This window comes from Salmo trutta, chromosome 19, assembly GCF_901001165.1.
Source record: "Salmo trutta chromosome 19, fSalTru1.1, whole genome shotgun sequence".
Taxonomy (NCBI): Eukaryota; Metazoa; Chordata; class Actinopteri; order Salmoniformes; family Salmonidae; genus Salmo; species Salmo trutta.
This window is the reverse complement of record NC_042975.1, coordinates 13,554,575-13,574,489: the sequence shown is the minus strand read 5'-3', so window position 1 is coordinate 13,574,489 and position 19,915 is coordinate 13,554,575. Positions and strand designations below refer to the sequence as shown.

Below are 19,915 nucleotides of genomic sequence, written 5' to 3'. Positions count from 1 at the left end.
CATGCTTAGTGGGGTGCAGTCTGGCTTTAGATCAGGGCACAGCACCACAACTGCAGCTATGGCAGTGGCAAATGACATCATAAATGCACTTGATAAAAAGCAACATTGTCCTGCTCAGTTTGTTGTTTTATCAAAGGCATTTGATTCAGCTGACTATGAATTGTTGCTAGCTAGACTCAGTAAAATTGGTTTCAGTGAAGGGGCAGTAAATTGGTTTAGGAACTATCTTTCTGAAAGAACTTAATGTGTATATACTGACAATCACAAGTCCAGCTTTCTTGAGATTAATAGAGGTGTGCCCCAGGGTTCCATTTTAGCCCCTGTGTTGTTCTCAATTTGTATTAATGATTTGGGAGATGGGATGCAACCAGCAAAGCTGCATCTATATGCAGATGATACAGTCATATATTCATGTGCTCCTTCTCTGGTTCAGGCTGTTGAAAAGCTCCAGACTGCTTTTCAGTCGCTGCAGGCCTCCCTTTATGGTCTCAAGCAGGTCTTGAATGTACAAAAAACTAAATTCATGACCTTTACCAGAGCTCGCACTCAGCCAGAGAAGGTTAGCATTGTCACATCAGGTGGCTTATCCATTGAACAAGTGTCATCCTACAAATACCTAGGTATATGGTTGTATGACAAGTTGTCCTTTAAAGTTCATATGGATAATCTTGTGAGGAAGCTTAAATTGAAATGTTTTTTTATTTATTTTCGCAATAAGGCTTGCTTCCTGCTTATGCCTAGAAAGAAGCTTGTTCAAGCCACTTTTCTCTCTGTAATTGATTATGGTGACCTGTTGTATATGCATGCAGCCTCCTCCGTCTTACCTTGTGTTTTATTACAAATGCCAAGTCACTCACCCACCATTGCACCTTGTACCAAATGGTAGGTTGGACCTCACTTTATATGCGCAGAAAGCGACATTTTGTCTGTGTTCATGTACAAAGCCCCTTTGGATGAACTCCCTCTTTACCTCTGTAGTACCCGGTCTGCAAGGTGGTTGCTACTTAAAGTCCCCAGGACATTCACAGTATTAGGCAAGACTGCCTTCTCATCTTGTGCAGCAGAGGCATGGAATAGTCTACAATCCATGCTTCATTTAGATATGTTAGTGCCACTGAATTTAAAATATTGATGGGAGACTGTTACATTTGTTGTATGTTTTAATTCTGTAATGTATTGATTGTTGCTGCCTTCTTGGCCAGGTCTCCTTGAAAAAGAGACTCTGGGTCTCAATGGGCTTTTCCTGGTTAAATACAGCTTAAATAAAATACAATGACACTACAAGCTTGGCACACCTGTATTTGGGGAGTTTGTCCCGTTCTTCTCTGCAGATCCTCTCAAGGTCTGTCAGGTTGGATAGGGAGCATCGCTGCAAAGCTATTTTCGGGTTCAAGTCCGGGCTCTGGCTGGGCCACTCAAGGACAATCAGAGACTTGGCCTGAAGCCACTCCTGCTTTGTCTTGGCTGTGTGCTTAGGGTCGTTGTCCTGTTGGAAGGTGAACCTTTGACCCAGTCTGAGGTCCTGAGCGCTCTGGAGCAAGTTTTCATCAAGGATCTCTGTACTTTGCTCCGTTCATCTTTCCTTTGATTCTGACTAGTCTCACAGTCCCTGCCACTGAAAAACATCCCCACAGCATGATGTTGCCACCACTATGCTTCACCATAGGGATGGTGCCAGGTTTCTTCCAGACATGACGCTTGGCATTCAGGCCAAAGAGTTCATTCTTGATTTCATCAGACCAGAGAATCTTATTTCTCATGGTCTGAGAGTCCTTTAGGTGCCTTTTAGCAAACTCCAAGCGGGCTGTCATGTGCCTTTTACTGAGGAGTGGCTTTTGTCTGAGCACTCTACCATAAATGCTTGATTGGTGGAATGTTGCAAAGATGGTTCTCCGTCTGGAAGGTTCTCCAATCTCCACAGAGGAACTCTGGAGCGCAGTCTGATTGACCATCGGGCTCTTGGTCACATCCCTGACCAAAGCTCTTCCCTGACCAATTGCTCAGTTTAACCAGGCGGCCAGCTCTAGGAAGAGTCTTGGTGGTTCCAAACTTCTTTCACTTAAGAATGATGGAGGCCACTGTGTTCTTGGGGACCTTCAATGCTGCAGAAATGTTTTGGTACACTTCCCCATATCTGTGCCTTTATATAATCCTGTCTTGGAACTCTACGGACAATTTCTTCAACCTTATGGCTTGGTTTTTGCTCTGACATGCATTGTCAACTGTGGGACCTTATATGGACAGGTCTGTGCCTTTTCAAACCATGTCCAATCAATTGAATTTACCACAGGTGGACTCCAATCAAGTTGTAGAAACATCTCAAGGATTGATCAATGGAAACAGGATGCACATGAGCTCAATTTCCAGTCTCATAGCAAAGGGTCTGTATACGTATGTAAATAATGTATTTCTGTTTTTTATTGTTAATACATTTGCAAACATTTTCTAAAAACCCGTTTTCATTTTGTCATTATGGGGTATTGTGATGTCATTATGGGGTATTGTGATGTCATTATGGGGTATTGTGATGTCATTATGGGGTATTGTGTGTAGATTGATGTTTTCACCTTGTCATTATGGTGCATTCCGAAAGTATTCAGACTCCTTGACTTTTTCCACAAATGTTCCTTATTCTAAAATGGACTAAAAGAGGGTTTTTTCATCATCAATCTACACACAATACCCCATCATGACAAAGCGAAACAGGTTTTTAGAAATGTTTTACATATTTACATAAGTATTGTCTCTGTTTCACAAACTGATGGAAAACGTGGATGCCAAATTGCATATCTGAACATTTTCTATCCCGTTTTATATATTTTTCCTTGAACTCTAGTGAGAGCATACAAAGTGAGAGATCAGTACTTGTTACCTTTTTTCCATAGCACCATGCTATTATCCATTTAGGTACCGATTTACAAGGAAATGTCTGCAAAAACAGGCTTGTTTTATTAATAAGCCAATAAGCAGGCTAGGAGTGATGTAGTAGGTTATTGACCTTGCACTGAGCTCACTACTTACAAAGCTCACTGAGAGATGGGTTCTGCCCATAGAGATTGAAAGAGGTCTCATCTTCGTATCCATGCAACTATGGCTGTGACCTCATGGGCGGCTCCACTGAGGCTTTCTCCATTTTAAAGTGGTCAATTTTCTTCTTCTTTTGTGTTTTAAAAAAAGTGTAAAGCTAATATTGGTGATTTACCGCAACCTGCAGTGCTGGAGTCCTGAACCAAATATTGTGTCATTAATTTATTGTGCGACTTGATAGCGGTGTTGAAGCCATTTAGAAACCATATTACTCTATTTGAAGAAGAAGACAATGCTCTGATCATTTGCTGATTGCTCCCAAACCATAGGAATCAGCACCCCGTTGACTACTTTAAAATGGTGGAAGCCCTCAATGGCAATGTCCATGCTAAAATGAGTTATATCCAAGTTGAGTCCTCTATACATCTCTATGGTCCTGCCCAATCAATGACATCTTTCCTTATTTATAAACTTTGAAATATTGTTTAACAACCCCTCCCCCAATGTGATTGTTCTCATCATCCACCCTAGGTTCCTCTCCTATTCTTGGTGATTATAACAAGCCTCATTCTCCTTGTAGTTCAGGGCTCCCAGGGAGCTCCAGTCAGTCTCTCCACCTTGGCTTTGTTAGAGGAAGAGCCACTGGGGAACATTTACAGAGAAAGTGAAACAGAGAGAGAGCGAGAGGCAGAGGGGGAGAGAGAGACAGCGAAAGAGGGAGAGAAAGAGAGAGGGACAGAGAGGAGAATAGGGAATGAGAGAGAGAAGTAGAAAAAGAGTGAGAGAGAAGAGGTATAGAGCAAGAGGCAGTAGGGCATTCATCTGTACCTGTGGAGAAGATTAAGGGTCTGGATTGTGTGTGATTAATGAGTGGGCTGCTGATTGCTCATCTTCACATTCCCTCCATGAATTACCAGCACACTCGCCAACTGACACATTCAGATCCCTCAAATTGAAAAGAGAGATAGAATGAAAGAGAGAACTAAAGAAAGACAGAGAGACAGGGAGGGACAGAGATAATGCATTATTCCAATGGTAATAACCTCAGGTTATGCTGTAAACTTTTTATTCACATAACATCTCAGCTACAGCAGAAAGCATTCCAATAATATGTGGCGAAAGCTTTTTACTGGGTCCCATTGGGTTGCAAGATACCACTTACACATTCATTGAATTTAATGTTTCATCATTACAACATCATAGTCATAACGTTCTTGAAAACCTTTCATTTACAGTACCAGTCAAAAGATTGGACACACCTACTCAGTCAAGGGTTTTTCTTTATTTTTACAATTTTCTACATTGTAGAATAATAGTGAAGACATCAAAACTATGAAATAACACATATGGAATCATGTACAGTAGTAACCAAAAAAGTGTTAAACAAATCAAAATATATTTTATATTTGAGGTTCTTCAAAGTAGCCACCCTTTTCCTTGATGACAGCTTTGCACAATCTTGGAACTCTGTCAACCAGCTTCAGGAGGAATGCTTTTCTAACGGTCTTGGAGTTCCCACATATGCTGAGCACTTGTTGGCTGCTTTTCCTTCACTCTGCGGTCCAACTCATCCCAAACCATTTCAACTGGGTTGAGGTCGGGTGATTGTGGAGGCCAGGTCATCTGATGCAACTCTCCATCACTCTCCTTCTTGGTCAAATAGCCCTTACACAGCCTGGAGGTGTGTTTTGTTGTCCTGTTGAAAAACAAATGATAGTCCCACTAAGCGCAAACCAGATTGGATGGCGTATCACTGCAGAATGCTGTGGTAGCCATGCTAGTTAAGTATGCCTTGAATTCTAAATAAATCACAGTGTCACCAGCAAAGCACCCCCACACCATCACACCTCCTCCTCCATGCTTCGCGGTGGGAACCACACATGCAGAGATCATCTGTTCACCTACTTTGCGTCTCACAAAGACACTGCGGTTAGAACCAAAAATCTAAAATTTGGACTCATCAGACCAAAGGACAGATTTCCACCGGTCTAATGTCCATTGCTCATGTTTCTTGGCCCAAGCAAGTCTCTTCTTCTTATTGGTGTCCTTTAGTGGTGTGTTCTTTGCAGGAATTCGACCATGAAGGCCTGATTCACGCAGTCTCTGAATAGTTGAAGTTGAGATGTGTCTGGTACTTGAACTCTGTGAAGAATTTATTTGGGCTGCAATCTGAGGTGCAGTTAAATCTAATTAACTTATCCTCAGCAGCAAAGGTAACTCTGGCTCTTCCTTTCCTGTGGCATTCCTCATGAGAGCCAGTTTCATCATAGCGCTTGAGGATTTTTTTCAACTGCACTTTGGCATTTTCCGGATTGACTGACCTTCATGTCTTAAAGTAATGATGGACTGTCATTTCTCTTTGCTTATTTGAGCTGTTCTTGCCATAATATGGACTTGGTGTTTTACCAAATCTTCTGAATACCACCCCAACCTTGTCACAACACAACTGATTGGCTCAAACGCATTAAGAAGGAAAGAAATTCCACAAATTGACTTTTAACAAGGCACACCTGCTACAACAAGGCACACCTCACTTCATGAGGTAGTCACATTCCAGGTGACTACCTCATGAAGCTGGTTGAGAGAATGCCAAGAGTGTGCAAAGCTGTCATCAAGGCAAAGAGTGGCTACTTGGAAGAATCTCAAATATAAAATATATTTTGATTTGTTTAACACTTTTTTGGTTACGACATGATTCCATATTTGTTATTTCATAGTTTTGATTTTTTCACTATTATTCTACAATGCAGAAAATAGTACAAATAAAGAAAAATCCTTGAATAGTAGGTGTCCAAACTTTTGACTGGTACTGTATATATACTTCAAGGGGTCTTCAAATTCAAAATCAAATAGCAAATTTATCCTTGGTATGACCTTAAAACAATTCCATATATCTCCCCCGGTTTAGAAAGGGCTTAGACTTTTATGGGATAAAGCCCATTGCTAAGCAGGTTGGCAGCATTGTGGAATATGTAGCAAGTGCCAATAATGGCATATCAAACACATTCCTTTTAAGCCAGGGTGTTAATAATATTAAGAAACAATGAATGCTGATACATGTTTCCGTGCTCTAAGCTTCTCTGCCTTGTGCGTTATTAGTTGTCGAATTGAATTGCACATGTGATACGTAGGATGAAGAGCTTAGGTACATAACTATATGTGTATACAAATAAAAAATATGCAAAATACTTTCCCAGGTGAATGCCGCTAGTTGAGGATGCTAATGGAAATATGCAGAGCATAGAGAGCATGTTTAATACTGTAGTATTTCAGTTATTGTTGCATGAGAGACAGTTGAGGAAAGACAGGGAGAGAGAGAGCGAAACATACAGTATATATCCTATGCCCCAGCCTCCTAGCCTGTGCCAATCTCTCTAAGTGGAAGTGTCAGGGTGCCTTAGCCACAACACTGAAAACTTAATCACAGCGCATCAGAGAGCTAGGGAGGTGGAGCTGAGGAGACCAATCAAACATTTACGGCAAATTTTTACTGAGTCTAATGCTCCCCTCTCGACTCTCATTACTGTGTATCGCTGCCTCGCCGACAGCCCTGCTCTCTTCTCCCCGTTTTGTTTCCAGGGATGTCTTATTTAGGCACACAAGGGCCTGGGTAATAGAGGAGGAAAGTGACGAGGTTTCTGGGCTACAGTCAGAGGCCCCCATTAGTTTTTCCCTGGGAAAACTCATACGTGCTTTGCATTTCATATTCTGTGTGTTTTTTTTGCAGCAGAGGCCAGACACGAGCATCCTCCCTGTTGGCTACCGCGGCCGCTAGCAGTTACCACTGATGGATCAATAGTTTAGGAATCACAGGAAAGTCAATTACACAGGCTATTTTTGGGTAGTAAAAAAAGCCTAGGAGTCATTAAGGAGATAATGTCATGTCAACCTTATCCAGCAGGGAGAGCAATGCAGGCATGGCCAGTGGATATGCAATTTGTCTGCCTTTGTCACACAAGCCTGCTCCTCTTGAGCAGAGGAGGCTGTTGACTGTGTAGTCGTTTGGTAAACAATGGGATGGAGAGAGGCCTCTCTTCAGGGAACCTCAATCTCCAAAGCTGGAGTCAAAATCGCCACGTGGCGTCAGGATTTATTTCACATCGAATTGCTCAAAGCCAACAAAAGATGAAACTACCGCCATTCCAACATAGAGGAAATTGTTAGGTAGGTGTTTTTTTGTGTGCTTTTCTGCCAGACAAAAGAGTATACCACAAAACAGTTGGAAGGAAAAGTATAGTATAGGGTGACCTTGTCTGACATTTTCTAGATGCGGTGGGTTTGAAAAGTTGTCAGGTTGACTATGCCATATCAATACGATAACGTCCATCTTAGTGCACTCTTCATTTTAAATTTGATTCAGCATATAGGTGTCAAAGTGCATATATCCTGTAAATAGCCAAAATGCCTTGGTTTTAGCAATAAAGAAGCAATTTTATCAACTTTCATTCCAAGAGTTGATGATTTACCTTGATGAATACCTGGGATAGGATAAAGTAATCCTTCTAACCCCCCCCCTTTAAAAGATTTAGATGCACTATTGTAAAGTGGTTGTTCTACTGGATATTATAGGTGAATGCACCAATTTGTAAGTCGCTCTGGATAAGAGCGTCTGCTAAATGACTTAAATGTAATGTAATGTAATTTCCTCTCAATTTTAGTTTTGCTTTTGGTTTGGCAACATCTCACAAGACCCTGTAAACCAGGGACAGGCAACTAGATTCAGCCGCAGGCCGATGTTTGTCGGAGGAAGTGGTCGGAGGTAGGGTTGCAAATCAGGGGTATATAAACTACCAGAATTTTGGTATCTTTCAAGGATTTGATGTAATCCATCACAAGACATCTAATGGCCATTTTGGGTACGTCTGTAATTATCTCTTCTCCTCTGTGTTGCATTATTACATGTAAAATATATGAAATAATTCAATAAAAAAACATCCTATACATAAACCATCAACTTAGTGAATGCCATTGGTGTTTAATATGAGGCTTTCAGCATGAAATAAAACATGTTTTACACACGTTTATTTATTTTACTATGTCAGTATGTATTTGTTGTCAATGTTTTGCCGTCAAACTGGTGGCAGTTGTGAAAAATGTCAGCAGTTGGAAGAGTTGCAGAGTTATTATTTAGGCAATTTTTTCCTGAACCATATGGTCTATGTACTATAAACACATGGACAATATGGATAAAATATATTTTTAAAAACTAATACTATATGCAGGGGTGAAAGTAGATTTAATTTATTAGTTCCGCACAATTTTTTTTATATACTAACGTACAAAGATTACAGGGTAGCCTACTCTGCTGACTGACAAACAGACCAATAAAAACTATGTAGTCTGATCCGTATAATCGACGTATGAAAAGGTGGGACACAAATACAATATGACGTCCATCTAACCGGAGGAGGAAATTAGTGTTCAAAAACCAACGAAAGTGTCACTGAACCAATGATGACCACAGTGAATATGCACTCACTGAGGATATGGCCGATGTCCTACGCTGGTGCCAATAAGATAGGCTACTGTTTGCTTAATTAAGTTAAGCATTTTGATTACCAAACGACAGATTGGAGTCTTTTCATTGTCATCTCTTTACAGCAATAGCGATTTGCTTTCCAAACAGTTGTTCCGCAATTGTATTTTTAAATATTGCGATACGCCTGGCTGGGTCTCTCTGATTTTCACTGACAGTCGCAACTCAACAATCATCTATTTGGTATTTGCAGCACGCTCTGTGCAAATTGCGGGCCTTTCCGTCTGTAGGCAATGCAATTTAAAACAACCCACAGCTTCTTTTTTTAAGAAGCTAATGATCCTCTGTGGCCAAATCATGATTTCTGATGTAGTAGCCTATTTTTTATGCTTTTATTTATTTCTGCATAGACAGGAGTAAGCTAATTAGAATATTGGCAATTTAATACAATTTACTTTAGGGAAAGCTTCCCCTAGCCTTATGGACACGACGCCTATGCCTTCTAATGTGGCATAAACACAACCAGTCATGATGTTTTCATCATCCTGTACGCTACCCGCACACATTCGTCCACTCACAAAATAATTTCAGCATCCAAACCCCAACAGTGCACTGTGCACCGGCAATTTGATGATTAGAAAGAGACATCTGTTACAAAACACCTACATGTATTGTAATGACGTTCTGCGATTGTCATTAGGTTTACACGTGTAGCCTGAATTGATGCATCCACTGTTGTCCAAGCACACTTACAAAATGTAAGTGTACTCCTCAAACCACAATGCAATTTGTAGCATATACCACCTGGTGTCCTGTCAATTCGCACACGTTTCATTTGTCTGACATGCAGTAATGTTAAGTAATGGTGTAGTAGCCTATAGGTTTTTGGGGCATGTTGTATTAATTGTGATAAGCTCATGTTTTACCGTTACGGCGTTCCCCCACTATTTATTTTGCTGGGACACTGTACCGGACCATACCGACTTACTTTCACCCCTGACTATATATTACTGCATTTAAAAAACGTTATTAAAGTATAAATTACCAAACTTATGATAGATTGCCATAGAAGTTATTCAAGTATAAATGACCAAATTTATGATAGATTTCCAGAGTTTCTGTTAATTACCAAAATTACTGACGATTCTGGTAACTTTAGTAAACTACTGGTAGCTTTGCAACCCTAGTGGTGGGGCCGAAATATAAGGATAATAATTTGTTCATTGCACATTCACCACAACTAAGCCCAAAAAGAGATTGTATTTGAAAATAACAATCATTATACCTTGATTACATTGAGACACGATCATGTCTATTTTGTTGTTTGTGAGAATACTTGGGAACACATTTCCTGAATTAAACTAATTTTAGCTGAATTCCTTGTGATTTTACAGTATTTTGTGACCCCTGCTATAAACCAACATGTCCTTTTCTATTACTTTACCAAATTACTTTACTCATATGCTGTACAACATGTGAGGAAAAAGGAAACTGGCTACTCAGCCATCTGCACAAATCTTTCTGTATATCATTGAGATATCAGTAACATGATAATGTGCAGTGTGCATGACAGACCAGGTGTAGTGAGCAACAGGCTTCCCAGATGTCAAATCAATGTACTCTGCCCTCTGCATCGGCCTGCCTCTCACAGCCCACCCTGTCGCCCCAATCACTGCTGAGTAGATTAAACCCTACCTAAAAGTGGAAAGGTATCATACCAATGGCATAGTTAAGGTTGACAGGAAGACAGAGATGACAGGTACGAGCCACAGGATCACCTATGAAGGATTTGGTATGACACACTTTCAGACCTGCTCTCCTAATCACAGTAATCCTATAAGTAACCCTGTTTACTTTACTATAATGTCATAAAGAGCTTTTTTGCTTTCAGTAAAAAGTAGTTTGTTTTTTAACTGAGTGAAGGATCAGCACACTATGTAACAATCTAAGTAGTTATTGATATCATTAGATGACAACAGTAAGTCTCTATTCAATCTGTATCGCGGAAGTTCATCATAACAGCGTGATTGAAATTTAAAGGCAACGTTCCCGTGTTAGCAGAGACTGTATTCACGGTAAGCTCTGCATACTGTATGTCGGCTCAATCGGAAATTACCTTTACATTTCTATCGCGCAATCTGTACTGCTTCAGTGATACGGATTGAGTAGAGCCCTAAGTTCTTCTCTCTCCTTGTTTCAATAACATTGGGTTTGGACTTAATGTGCTCTCTGTATTCAGAACCTGTTGAATTCTGTTTGCGTAAGCCTTCATAAAAGGTGCATCAGAACATATTGAATTAATTCTCTGAGAAAAGCATTCTGGGAGATTTGTCACAAGTAGGTTCCAGTCATGGGTTGTGTTGTCATGTAGGTTATGTTGTAGCAGGTTTTGTTGTCATGTTTGGCTGTTATGTTGTTGTCTTAGGTCTCTCTTTATGTAGTGTTGTGTCTCTCTTGTTGTGATGTGTGTTTTCTCCTATATTTATATAGTTTTTTAAATTTATTTTTAATCCCAGGCCTCCATCCCCGCAGGAGGCCTTTTGCCATTTGGTAGGCCGTCATTGTAAATAAGAATTTGTTCTTAACTGACGTGCCTAGTTAAATAAAGTTAAATAAACATTTATAAAAAAATAGTCTAGCAGAGCAGTTTTTTGGCCAAGCTACCTACCGGTAGTCCTTCTAAACGCAAGGTATTATATTCTGAAATTTAACTAGGGTGATTGTGAGTCAACTAGTGGAAGCAACATTGTGTGTTTCCAACATATTGAAATATGTCAGACAGATTTATTTTTATCTCGTAAAAATCACCATTGGATTCACCAAAATATTACCATTGGATTCACCATTGGATTCACCAAAATATTACCATCAGAATCACCATTGGATTCACCAAAATATTACCATCAGAATCACCATTGGATTCACTAAAATATTACCATTGGATTCACTGTAGGGAAGGTATAAACCAGACCAGACCATTGTAATTTCATATACACTGGGGAAGAGAGCTAACTGTTTCCATCCAATCCAATTCAGAGTGGGAAGGGAACATGGATTTGCTCAGGAATTCATCCATGGTTGGCTCCATTTATATTTCTTTCTGGTGTCTGGGAATCTTTATTTATTGAACAGGTTATTTGTATTTGTATTTATTATGGATCCCATTAGCTGCTGCCATGCGCTTGCATGCGTTACTTGATGTGGAATAGAATTCCATGTAGCCATGTCTCTATGTAGTACTGTGCACCTCCCATAGTCTGTTCTGGACTTGGGGATTGTGAAGAGACCTCTGGTGGCATGTCTTGTGGGGTAGGCATGGGTGTCTGAGCTGTGTGGTGGTAGTTTAAACAGACAGCTCTGTGCAATAAACATGTCAATACCTCTCACAAATACAATTAATGATGAAGTCAATCTCTCCACCACTTTGAGCAAGGAGAGATTGACATGCATATTATTAATGTTAGCTCTCTGTGTACATTTAAGGGCCAGCCGTGCTTTTTGGCACCTGACCACACGACTGGACAGTAGTCCAGGTGCAACAAAACTAGGAGCTGTAGGACCTGCCTTGTTGGTAGCATTGTTAAGAAGGTTGTTGTTAAGAAGGCAGAGAAGCGCTTTGTTATGGACAGACCTCTCCCCATCTTAGCTACTTTTGCATCAATATGTTTTGACCATGTCAGTTTACAATCCAAGGTTTCTCCACACATGTTAGTCTCCTCAACTTGCTCAATTTCCACATTGCTCATTACAAGATTTAGTTGAGGTTATGGTTTAGTGAATGATTTGTCCCAAATTCGATGCTTTTAGTTTTTGAAATTATTCATTTAAAATACTTTTTTCTTGCCACCCATTCTGAAACTGACTGCAGCTGTTTAAGTTTTGCAGTAATTTCACTTGCTGTGGTTGCTGACAGCATACATAGACACACAGGCTTTACTCAGAGCCAGTGGCGGGTCATTAGTAAAGATTGGAAAAAGTAAGGAGCCTAGACAGCTGTCCTGGGTAATGCCTGACTCTACCTAGATGATGTTGGAGAGGCTTCCATTAAAGAACAGCCGCTGTGTTCTGTTAGACAGATAATTCTCGATACACAATATAGCAGAGGATGTAAAACCATAAGACATATGTTTTTCCAGCAGCAGATTATGATCAATAATGTCAAAAGCTGCACTGAAGTCTAACAAAACAGCTCCCACAATCTTTTTATTATCAATTTCTCTCAGCCAATCATCAGTCATTTGTGTAAATGCTGTACATGTTGAATGCCCTTCCCTATAAGCATTTTTGTAAGTGCTGAAAATCTGTTGTTAATTAGTTTACTGTGAAATAGCATTGCATCTGGTCAAAAGCTATTTCTTCCAAAAGTTTACTAAGGGTTAGTAACAGGCTGATTGGTCGGCCGTGTGAGCGAGTAAAGGGTGCTTTGCTATTCTTGGGTAGCGGAATTGCTTTTGCTTCCCTCCCGGCCTGAGAGCACACACATTCCTGTAGTCCGCTATCCTCCTCAGTAATTTTCCATCCAAGTTGTCAGACCCAGGTAGCTTGTCATTGTTGATAGACAATAATACTTAGCAAAATGCTTAGCAAAATGCTTGTGTTCATGAGATCCTCTCTAAGCTTTACAGGAATATGACTCTGAACATACACAGCAACACCTCCACCATTGGCTTTCCTGTCTTTTCTGAAGATGTTGAAATCATGTATTGCTACCACTGAATCATCAAAGGTATTATCTAAGTGAGTTTCAGAGATAGTCAGTATATGAATGTTATCTGTTACTAGCAAGTTAACGATTTCATGAACCTTGTTTCTTAGGCTATATATGTTAATGTGGGCTGTTTTTCACACTTTTCTGGGATTCTTGATTATTTTTATTGCTTTACTGGAAGGCTTTATCAGAGATAGACATGACAGTGATATTTATGTTTGAGCTGATAGTTCCAGGTGAGCTGCACACAGTGGACTTCCTACTAGGGCACCGCCGCAGTGCTAACAGTATAACTCAGGTTCATAGGCACATGATTACTGCATACAATAGCTGTAGGATTGACAGAGGCATTTAGGGGAGTTAAAGGGACATACGTTAGGTTACTTACATGATGACTGCCAACATCCCTGGGACAATGTACATTTGAAGCAGCACTATGACAACTCAGCAACATAATGGTAGGGATTTTCTGAGCAGGGCTTGGGTCCCTGATAAGTCATTGTCTCAACACAGCGTTGAAATGTGAGGACAGGGTCCAGGAGCCAAGATGATTTGGATGGACTTCGTCATTCATGTAGAGCATCTTCTGTTTCTAAAAGGTGTTCAAGTTATCTAAAAAATGTGTGCCAACAGACTTATAATAGTATTTTAGCCAGGTACGTAATGCCTGCTGAATCTTTCACAACCATGGTCCAACGATGGTACCGGGCCTGAAATAATTGACTGCTTTTTCGAATCTTTCAGAGCTAGAATCAATTCTTTAAAATATATTTTCAGCCATTCCGAGCTAGCCCTCCTAATGTTTCACCCCACATGGACTACGACAGCATTAGCCCCCGGCAGCTGTCATAGAACGGCAGGAAGAAGCCTTGTAATGTACTGTACTCGTGCTCCAGATTTTTGCCCCGGGAACCGAGATGTTTCTCACGATAGAGCTGCCGATGACAACAGCTGGTGAAATGGCTGAGGAGGTTTGGACATTCTTTCACCTCGAGTGGTTTAGAAGACCCCTCTAGGACCAATGGGAGGTGGTGCCCGAAGGCCCGAGCCAGCCGTAGAACCCGCCATAGCTGATGAAGGGGCCAGAGTCTCAGACACCCTCACGACTGTGGCAATGCGACACGGCAGCGTCACTCTCACCAGGCCAGAGCGGCGTCCAGGTTCTGGCGTAGAAGAGAAAGAGAAAGTAGGCGGGCGTGGATTCCCCAGTAGCTTTTGTAAGTTTTCTACTTGTTTGCTTAGAGGAGCCACTTTGCCCCTGTAGTCCTCTGCAAGCAAACAATTGCTACATTGAAAGTCCAGATGGTCCACATTGTTCCGGTATAGAGCAAAAAAAACACATCTCCTGCAGCATTGAAAACGTTTGTTAGTGACCTCCATTTGAAACTACAGGCTAGCTAGTCTAGCTGGGCTCCCATGTCTCTCTTCACAGGAATTGACTAAAAGTTTGCTATGAGCTACAGTGTATTTGCAAATATAGCCTGCACCCCACCTCCTGAAACAAGCACCGCCAGTGAAATGGCAAACACACAAGCACAACACACACCCGAGTCACACACCAGTACTGCAAACTGAGAGAAAGCAGAGGACATGCTCACTGTATGGATCACGGCAGCACATACACTATACAAGCAGGAGATGACCAAAACGCAAGTCCGTGCTGTAGAAACAAGCAGTATATCACGGGGCAGTTAGCCAAAACTTTGGTAAACAAGTTAGGGAGAAACAGGTAGCAGGAGCAGTCGCTAACCAACAAGCAGCGTGAATAAGCTGCATGAACGAGCAGCGTTATAGTCTTCCTAAAGAACCCAACCAATATTGTCCCACTGTCGTTCAGTCATATATATGAAATTCTTACCTGCCACCCCTCATCATCCCTCTCTCCTCCTTCCTGTATAGTTATGGGCCCTGGGGACACTCGAGAACAGTGCTTTTTCATGTGCCTTAAAGGTGAAACAAATTGGACTCGCTAGTCAGCTGAATGTAAATCTTCCTTAATAATCGCTCTCACACGATCTCGTCCTCAGATCAGACATCGTTCTCTCTCACACGGTCTCATCCTCAGATCAAACATTGTTCTCTCTCAACCGGTCTTGTCCTCAGATCAGACATTGTTCTCTCTCACATGGTCTCGTCCTCAGATCATACATTGTTGTCTCTCACACAGACTCGTCCTCAGATCAGACATCGTTTTCTATCAAACGGTCTCGTCCTCAGATCAGAAGTTGGTTCTCTCTCACATGGTCTCGTCCTCAGATCAGACATCGTTCTCTCTCACCCGGTCTCGTCCTCAGATCAGACATTGTTCTCTCTCACATGGCTGTGTTTGTATGCTTTACTGTGTGTTCTGTGCTGTGATGAATAAAGTCAGGCTTTGTTTCAGTTCCACCACCAGCTCATCTCTTTAATTTCTCCCTCACCTCTCTCTCTCTCGCTCGCTCTCTCTTTCTCTCTCTCTCTCTCTCTCTCTCTCTCCCCCTCTCACCCCTCTCTCTCTCTCACCACCCCCCTTCTCTCTCTCTCTCTCCCACCCCACTCTCTCTCTCTCACCCCCTCTCTCTCCACCCCTTCTCTCTGGCAGGTTAGGAAGTGCAGCTCAGTGTCCACCTCATTTTGTGGGCAGTGTGCACATAGCCTGTCTTCTCTTGAGAGCCAGGTCTGCCTACGGCGGCCTTTCTCAATAGCAAGGCTATGCTCACTGAGTCTGTACATAGTCAAAGCTTTCCTTAAGTTTGGGTCCTTCACAGTGGTCAGGTATTCTGCCACTGTGTACTCTCTGTTTAGGGACAAATAGCATTCTAGTTTGCTCTGTTTTTTGTTTATTCTTTCCAATGTGTGAAGTTAATATATTTTTGTTTTCTCATGATTTGATTGGGTCTAATTGTGTTGCTGTTCTGGGGCTCTGTGGGATGTGTTTGTGTTTGTGAACAGAGCCCCAGGACCAGCTTGCTTAGGGGACTCTTCTCCAGGTTCATCTCTCTGTAGGTGATCGCTTTGTTATGGAAGGTTTGGGAATCACTTCCTTTTAGGTGGTTGTAGAATTTAACGGCTCTTTTCTGGAATTTGATAATTAGCGGGTATCGGCCTAATTCTGCTCTGCATGCATTATTTGGTGTTCTACGTTGTACACAGAGGATATTTTTGCATAATTCTGCCTGCAGAGTCTCAATTTGGTGTTTGTCCCTTGTGAATTCTTGGTTGGTGAGCGGACCCATAAAGGGCAATGGGTTCTATAACTGATTCAAGTATTTTTTGCCAGATCCTAATTGGTATGTTGAATTTTATGTTCCTTCTGATGGCATAGAATGCCCTTCTTGCCTTGTCTCTCAGATCGTTCACAGCTTTGTGGAAGTTACCTGTGGCGCTTATGTTTCGGCTAAGGTATGTATAGTTTTTTGTGCTCTAGGGCAACGGTGTCTAGATGGAATTTTTATTTGTGGTCCTGGCGACTGGACCTTTTTTGGAACACCATTATTTTCGTCTTTCTGAGATTTGCTGTCAGAGCCCAGGTCTGGCAGAATCTGTGCAGAAGATCTAGGTGCTGCTCTAGGCCCTCCTTGGTTGGTGACAGAAGCACCAGATCATCAGCAAACAGTAGATATTTGACTTCAGATTCTAGTAGGGTGAGGTTGGGTGCTGCAGACTTTTCTCGTGCCCTCGCCAATTCGTTGATATATATGTTGAAGAGGGTGGGGCTTAAGCTGCATCCCTGTCTCACACCACGGCCCTGTGGGAAGAAACGTGTGTGTTTTTTGCCTATTTTAACCGCACACTTGTTGTTTGTGCACATGGATTTTCTAATGTTGTATGTTTTTCCCCCAACACCACTTTCCATCAATTTGTATAGCAGACCCTCATGCCAAATTGAGTCAAAGGCTTTTTTTAAATCAACAAAGCATGAGAAGACTTTGCCTTTGTTTTGGTTTGTTTGTTTGTCAATTAGGGTGTGCAGGGTGAATATGTAGTCTGTCATACGATAATTTGGTAAAAAGCCAATTTGACATTTGTTCAGTACATTGTTTTCACTGAGGAAATGTACTATTTTGCTGTTAATGATAATGCAGAGGATTTTCCCAAGGTTGCTGTTGACGCATATCGCACGGTAGTTATAGGGGTCAAATTTGTCTCCACTTTTGTGGATTGGGGTGATTAGTCCTTGGTTCCAAATATTGGGGAAGATGTCAGAGCTAAGGATTATGTTTTTGTATTGCCAATTGGAATTTGTTGTCTGTATATTTGATCATTTCATTGAGGAAATCATCAACACCACAGGTCTTTTTGGGTTTGGAGGGTTCATTCAAGGTAACTGGAGAATCCAGTGCGTTCTGGTAGTCTTTTATAGTTGATTCTAAGATTTGTCTTTGATCATGAATATGTTTTTGCTCTTTGTTCTTTGTAAATCTCTCTCTCTCTCTCTCTCTCTCTCTCTCTCTCTCTCTCTCTCTCTATATATATATATATATATATATATATATATATATATATATATATATATATATATATATATGTATATATATATATATATCTCCATCCACCTACAGAGGTTGTTCAGTTGAGCCTGGCTGAGGACCAGAGAATGAGCATCTCCACGGTAACGGTAGGCCTCAGCACCGTGCTGTCCTGTGCCATCCAGGGGACGCTGCGGCCACCAATCATCTGGAAGAGGAATGGGATAATACTCAACTTCCTGGACCTGGAGGATATCAATGTGAGTCCTAGGCAGGAGCAATTGGCTATTTCCAAGGGTGTAAAGGGGAAGTTCAGTATTTTGCTTTGTAAAATCTTGATGTTAGATGGTTCCTCACCCTGAAAGTAGTCCATGGCCCAGGAGAAAATGCTGAACATACCCTTTAAGTTGTAAAGCTACATATCATGTTTTGACATGAATTAAGTCATGCTACTATGAGCCTGTCTGCCCATGCTAACCCTACAAAATATGGTTGTGATTAACACGAGCAGAGGCCTCCACCCCAAAACTGCAGATGTGAGTTTGTGTAACCCTTTTTTCCTTCTTTACATTTCATGGGGCATTTCAAGGTGAAACACTGAACAAGTGTCCAACATTGTGAACTTTGATGTGTGGTGTTTTTAGAAACGCTGCTTTTAAGACATTTATAATTGGGCCTTTGATTAATATTTGATAATCCTCAGAACATGTCTCAGCAGGGGCTCTTCACATTGGTTTTAAAACAATTAATCAATAACGTTAGATAAAGGTTCACAGAAAATAAGTAAGAAATGCTAATTCCCATCAACACAATTTATGCATCTTCTTCTCCCAGCCTGTTTAAAAAACAAAACAAACAGGCCTGTGTTTTTCCTCTTGCTTTGAATCATTGGTTCTAATTGTAAATAATGTAATGATTTGGGTCTCAGGAGCTCTGCCAGGTGTCTTGCTGATCTCAAAGAGCACAAACCATGTTAAAATGATATTTGTTTTTGCAAATTCCAACATGGCAATGCATGGGAATTGGGCTTGGCTGCATGTGGTTAATGAACTATAGAGCGGCAGCGGTGCGCTGTTTAGTTCAACTGCACAGCTGACAGCGTGGGACTGTGTTTATCCATCCACCAGCTAATTAGAATTCTCTAATTGAATGTTAATGATTTGGCCAGAGAGCCAATTAACAATGACATGCACGACAACTGGCATGTGCTTAGGCGGGGTCGCGCTGAGGACAAGGAAGTGGGAGAAAACAAGGTCCTCTGTGAAACATGAGACGACTACTGTTTCCATGGAGTTAGGTTATGCAGTGATAAATAGTGTGTGAAGACAATTACAATTGTCACTAATGAATAATTATAAATAATAAATTTTACGAACATGAAGGTGTGCACGATAATAAATGTGCCATTCAGCATAATGTGTTCCCATGTAATCCTTAGGCAGTGTTACGCTCTTTTAATGCATAGAGTCTGCATGATAGTATTGCCTGCTATTGTGTAATACCACTGCATCTCAATGAAGAACAAAGAATAGAAAGCATACTGATCGAAGGCCTCGTGTGTGATTTGCCATTGTGACATGGTGCGGTTGGACCCAGGTGCAGAGAAGAGACCAGACAGGGAATCAGCGGTTAAGGATAAACATAATATTTTACTGAGAAACGGTAACAGAAGGATCACAGTAACACTGGGAAAACAACAAACACTAAGTTTCAAAAACTCACTCAGGAGACAAACACACACAATTCAAGCTTCAGAAAAGAACAATAGAAAACACACCTCTTTTAACAGGAAAATCATAATGAGTAAATAGGACACACCTGAGTGTCGTTAATGTCTCTAGGACGGTCTCTGCCACCCCCATTTAGCTGTGATTCAAACTCCGTCCAGAAAGGTTCTGACATTATGACACATTTAGCTGTGATTCAAACTCCATCCAGAAAGGTTCTGACATTATGACACATTTAGCGGTGATTCAAACTCCGTCCAGAAAGGTTCTGACATTATGACACATTTAGCTGTGATTCAAACTCCGTCCAGAAAGGTTCTGCCATTATGACTCATTTAGCTGTGATTCAAACTCCATCCAGAAAGGTTCTGACATTATGACACATTTAGCTGTGATTGAAACTCCGTCCAGAAAGGTTCTGACATTATGACTCAATTAGCTGTGATTCAAACTCCATCCAGAAAGGTTCTGACATTATGACTCAATTAGCTGTGATTAAAACTCCATCCAGAAAGGTTCTGACATTATG

The 19,915-nt window shown here is 41.1% G+C and overlaps 1 protein-coding gene across 1 annotated transcript in view; it reads left to right on the top strand.

The window, feature by feature from the left end:
* LOC115154018 (follistatin-related protein 4) overlaps positions 1-19,915 on the top strand; it is a 260,009-nt gene that overhangs the window by 195,728 nt on the left and 44,366 nt on the right. Inside the window, exon 7 of the mRNA XM_029699782.1 lies at positions 17,753-17,919. Coding sequence (XP_029555642.1) covers positions 17,753-17,919 — 167 coding nt within the window. The remainder of the gene's footprint in view (positions 1-17,752; positions 17,920-19,915) is intronic.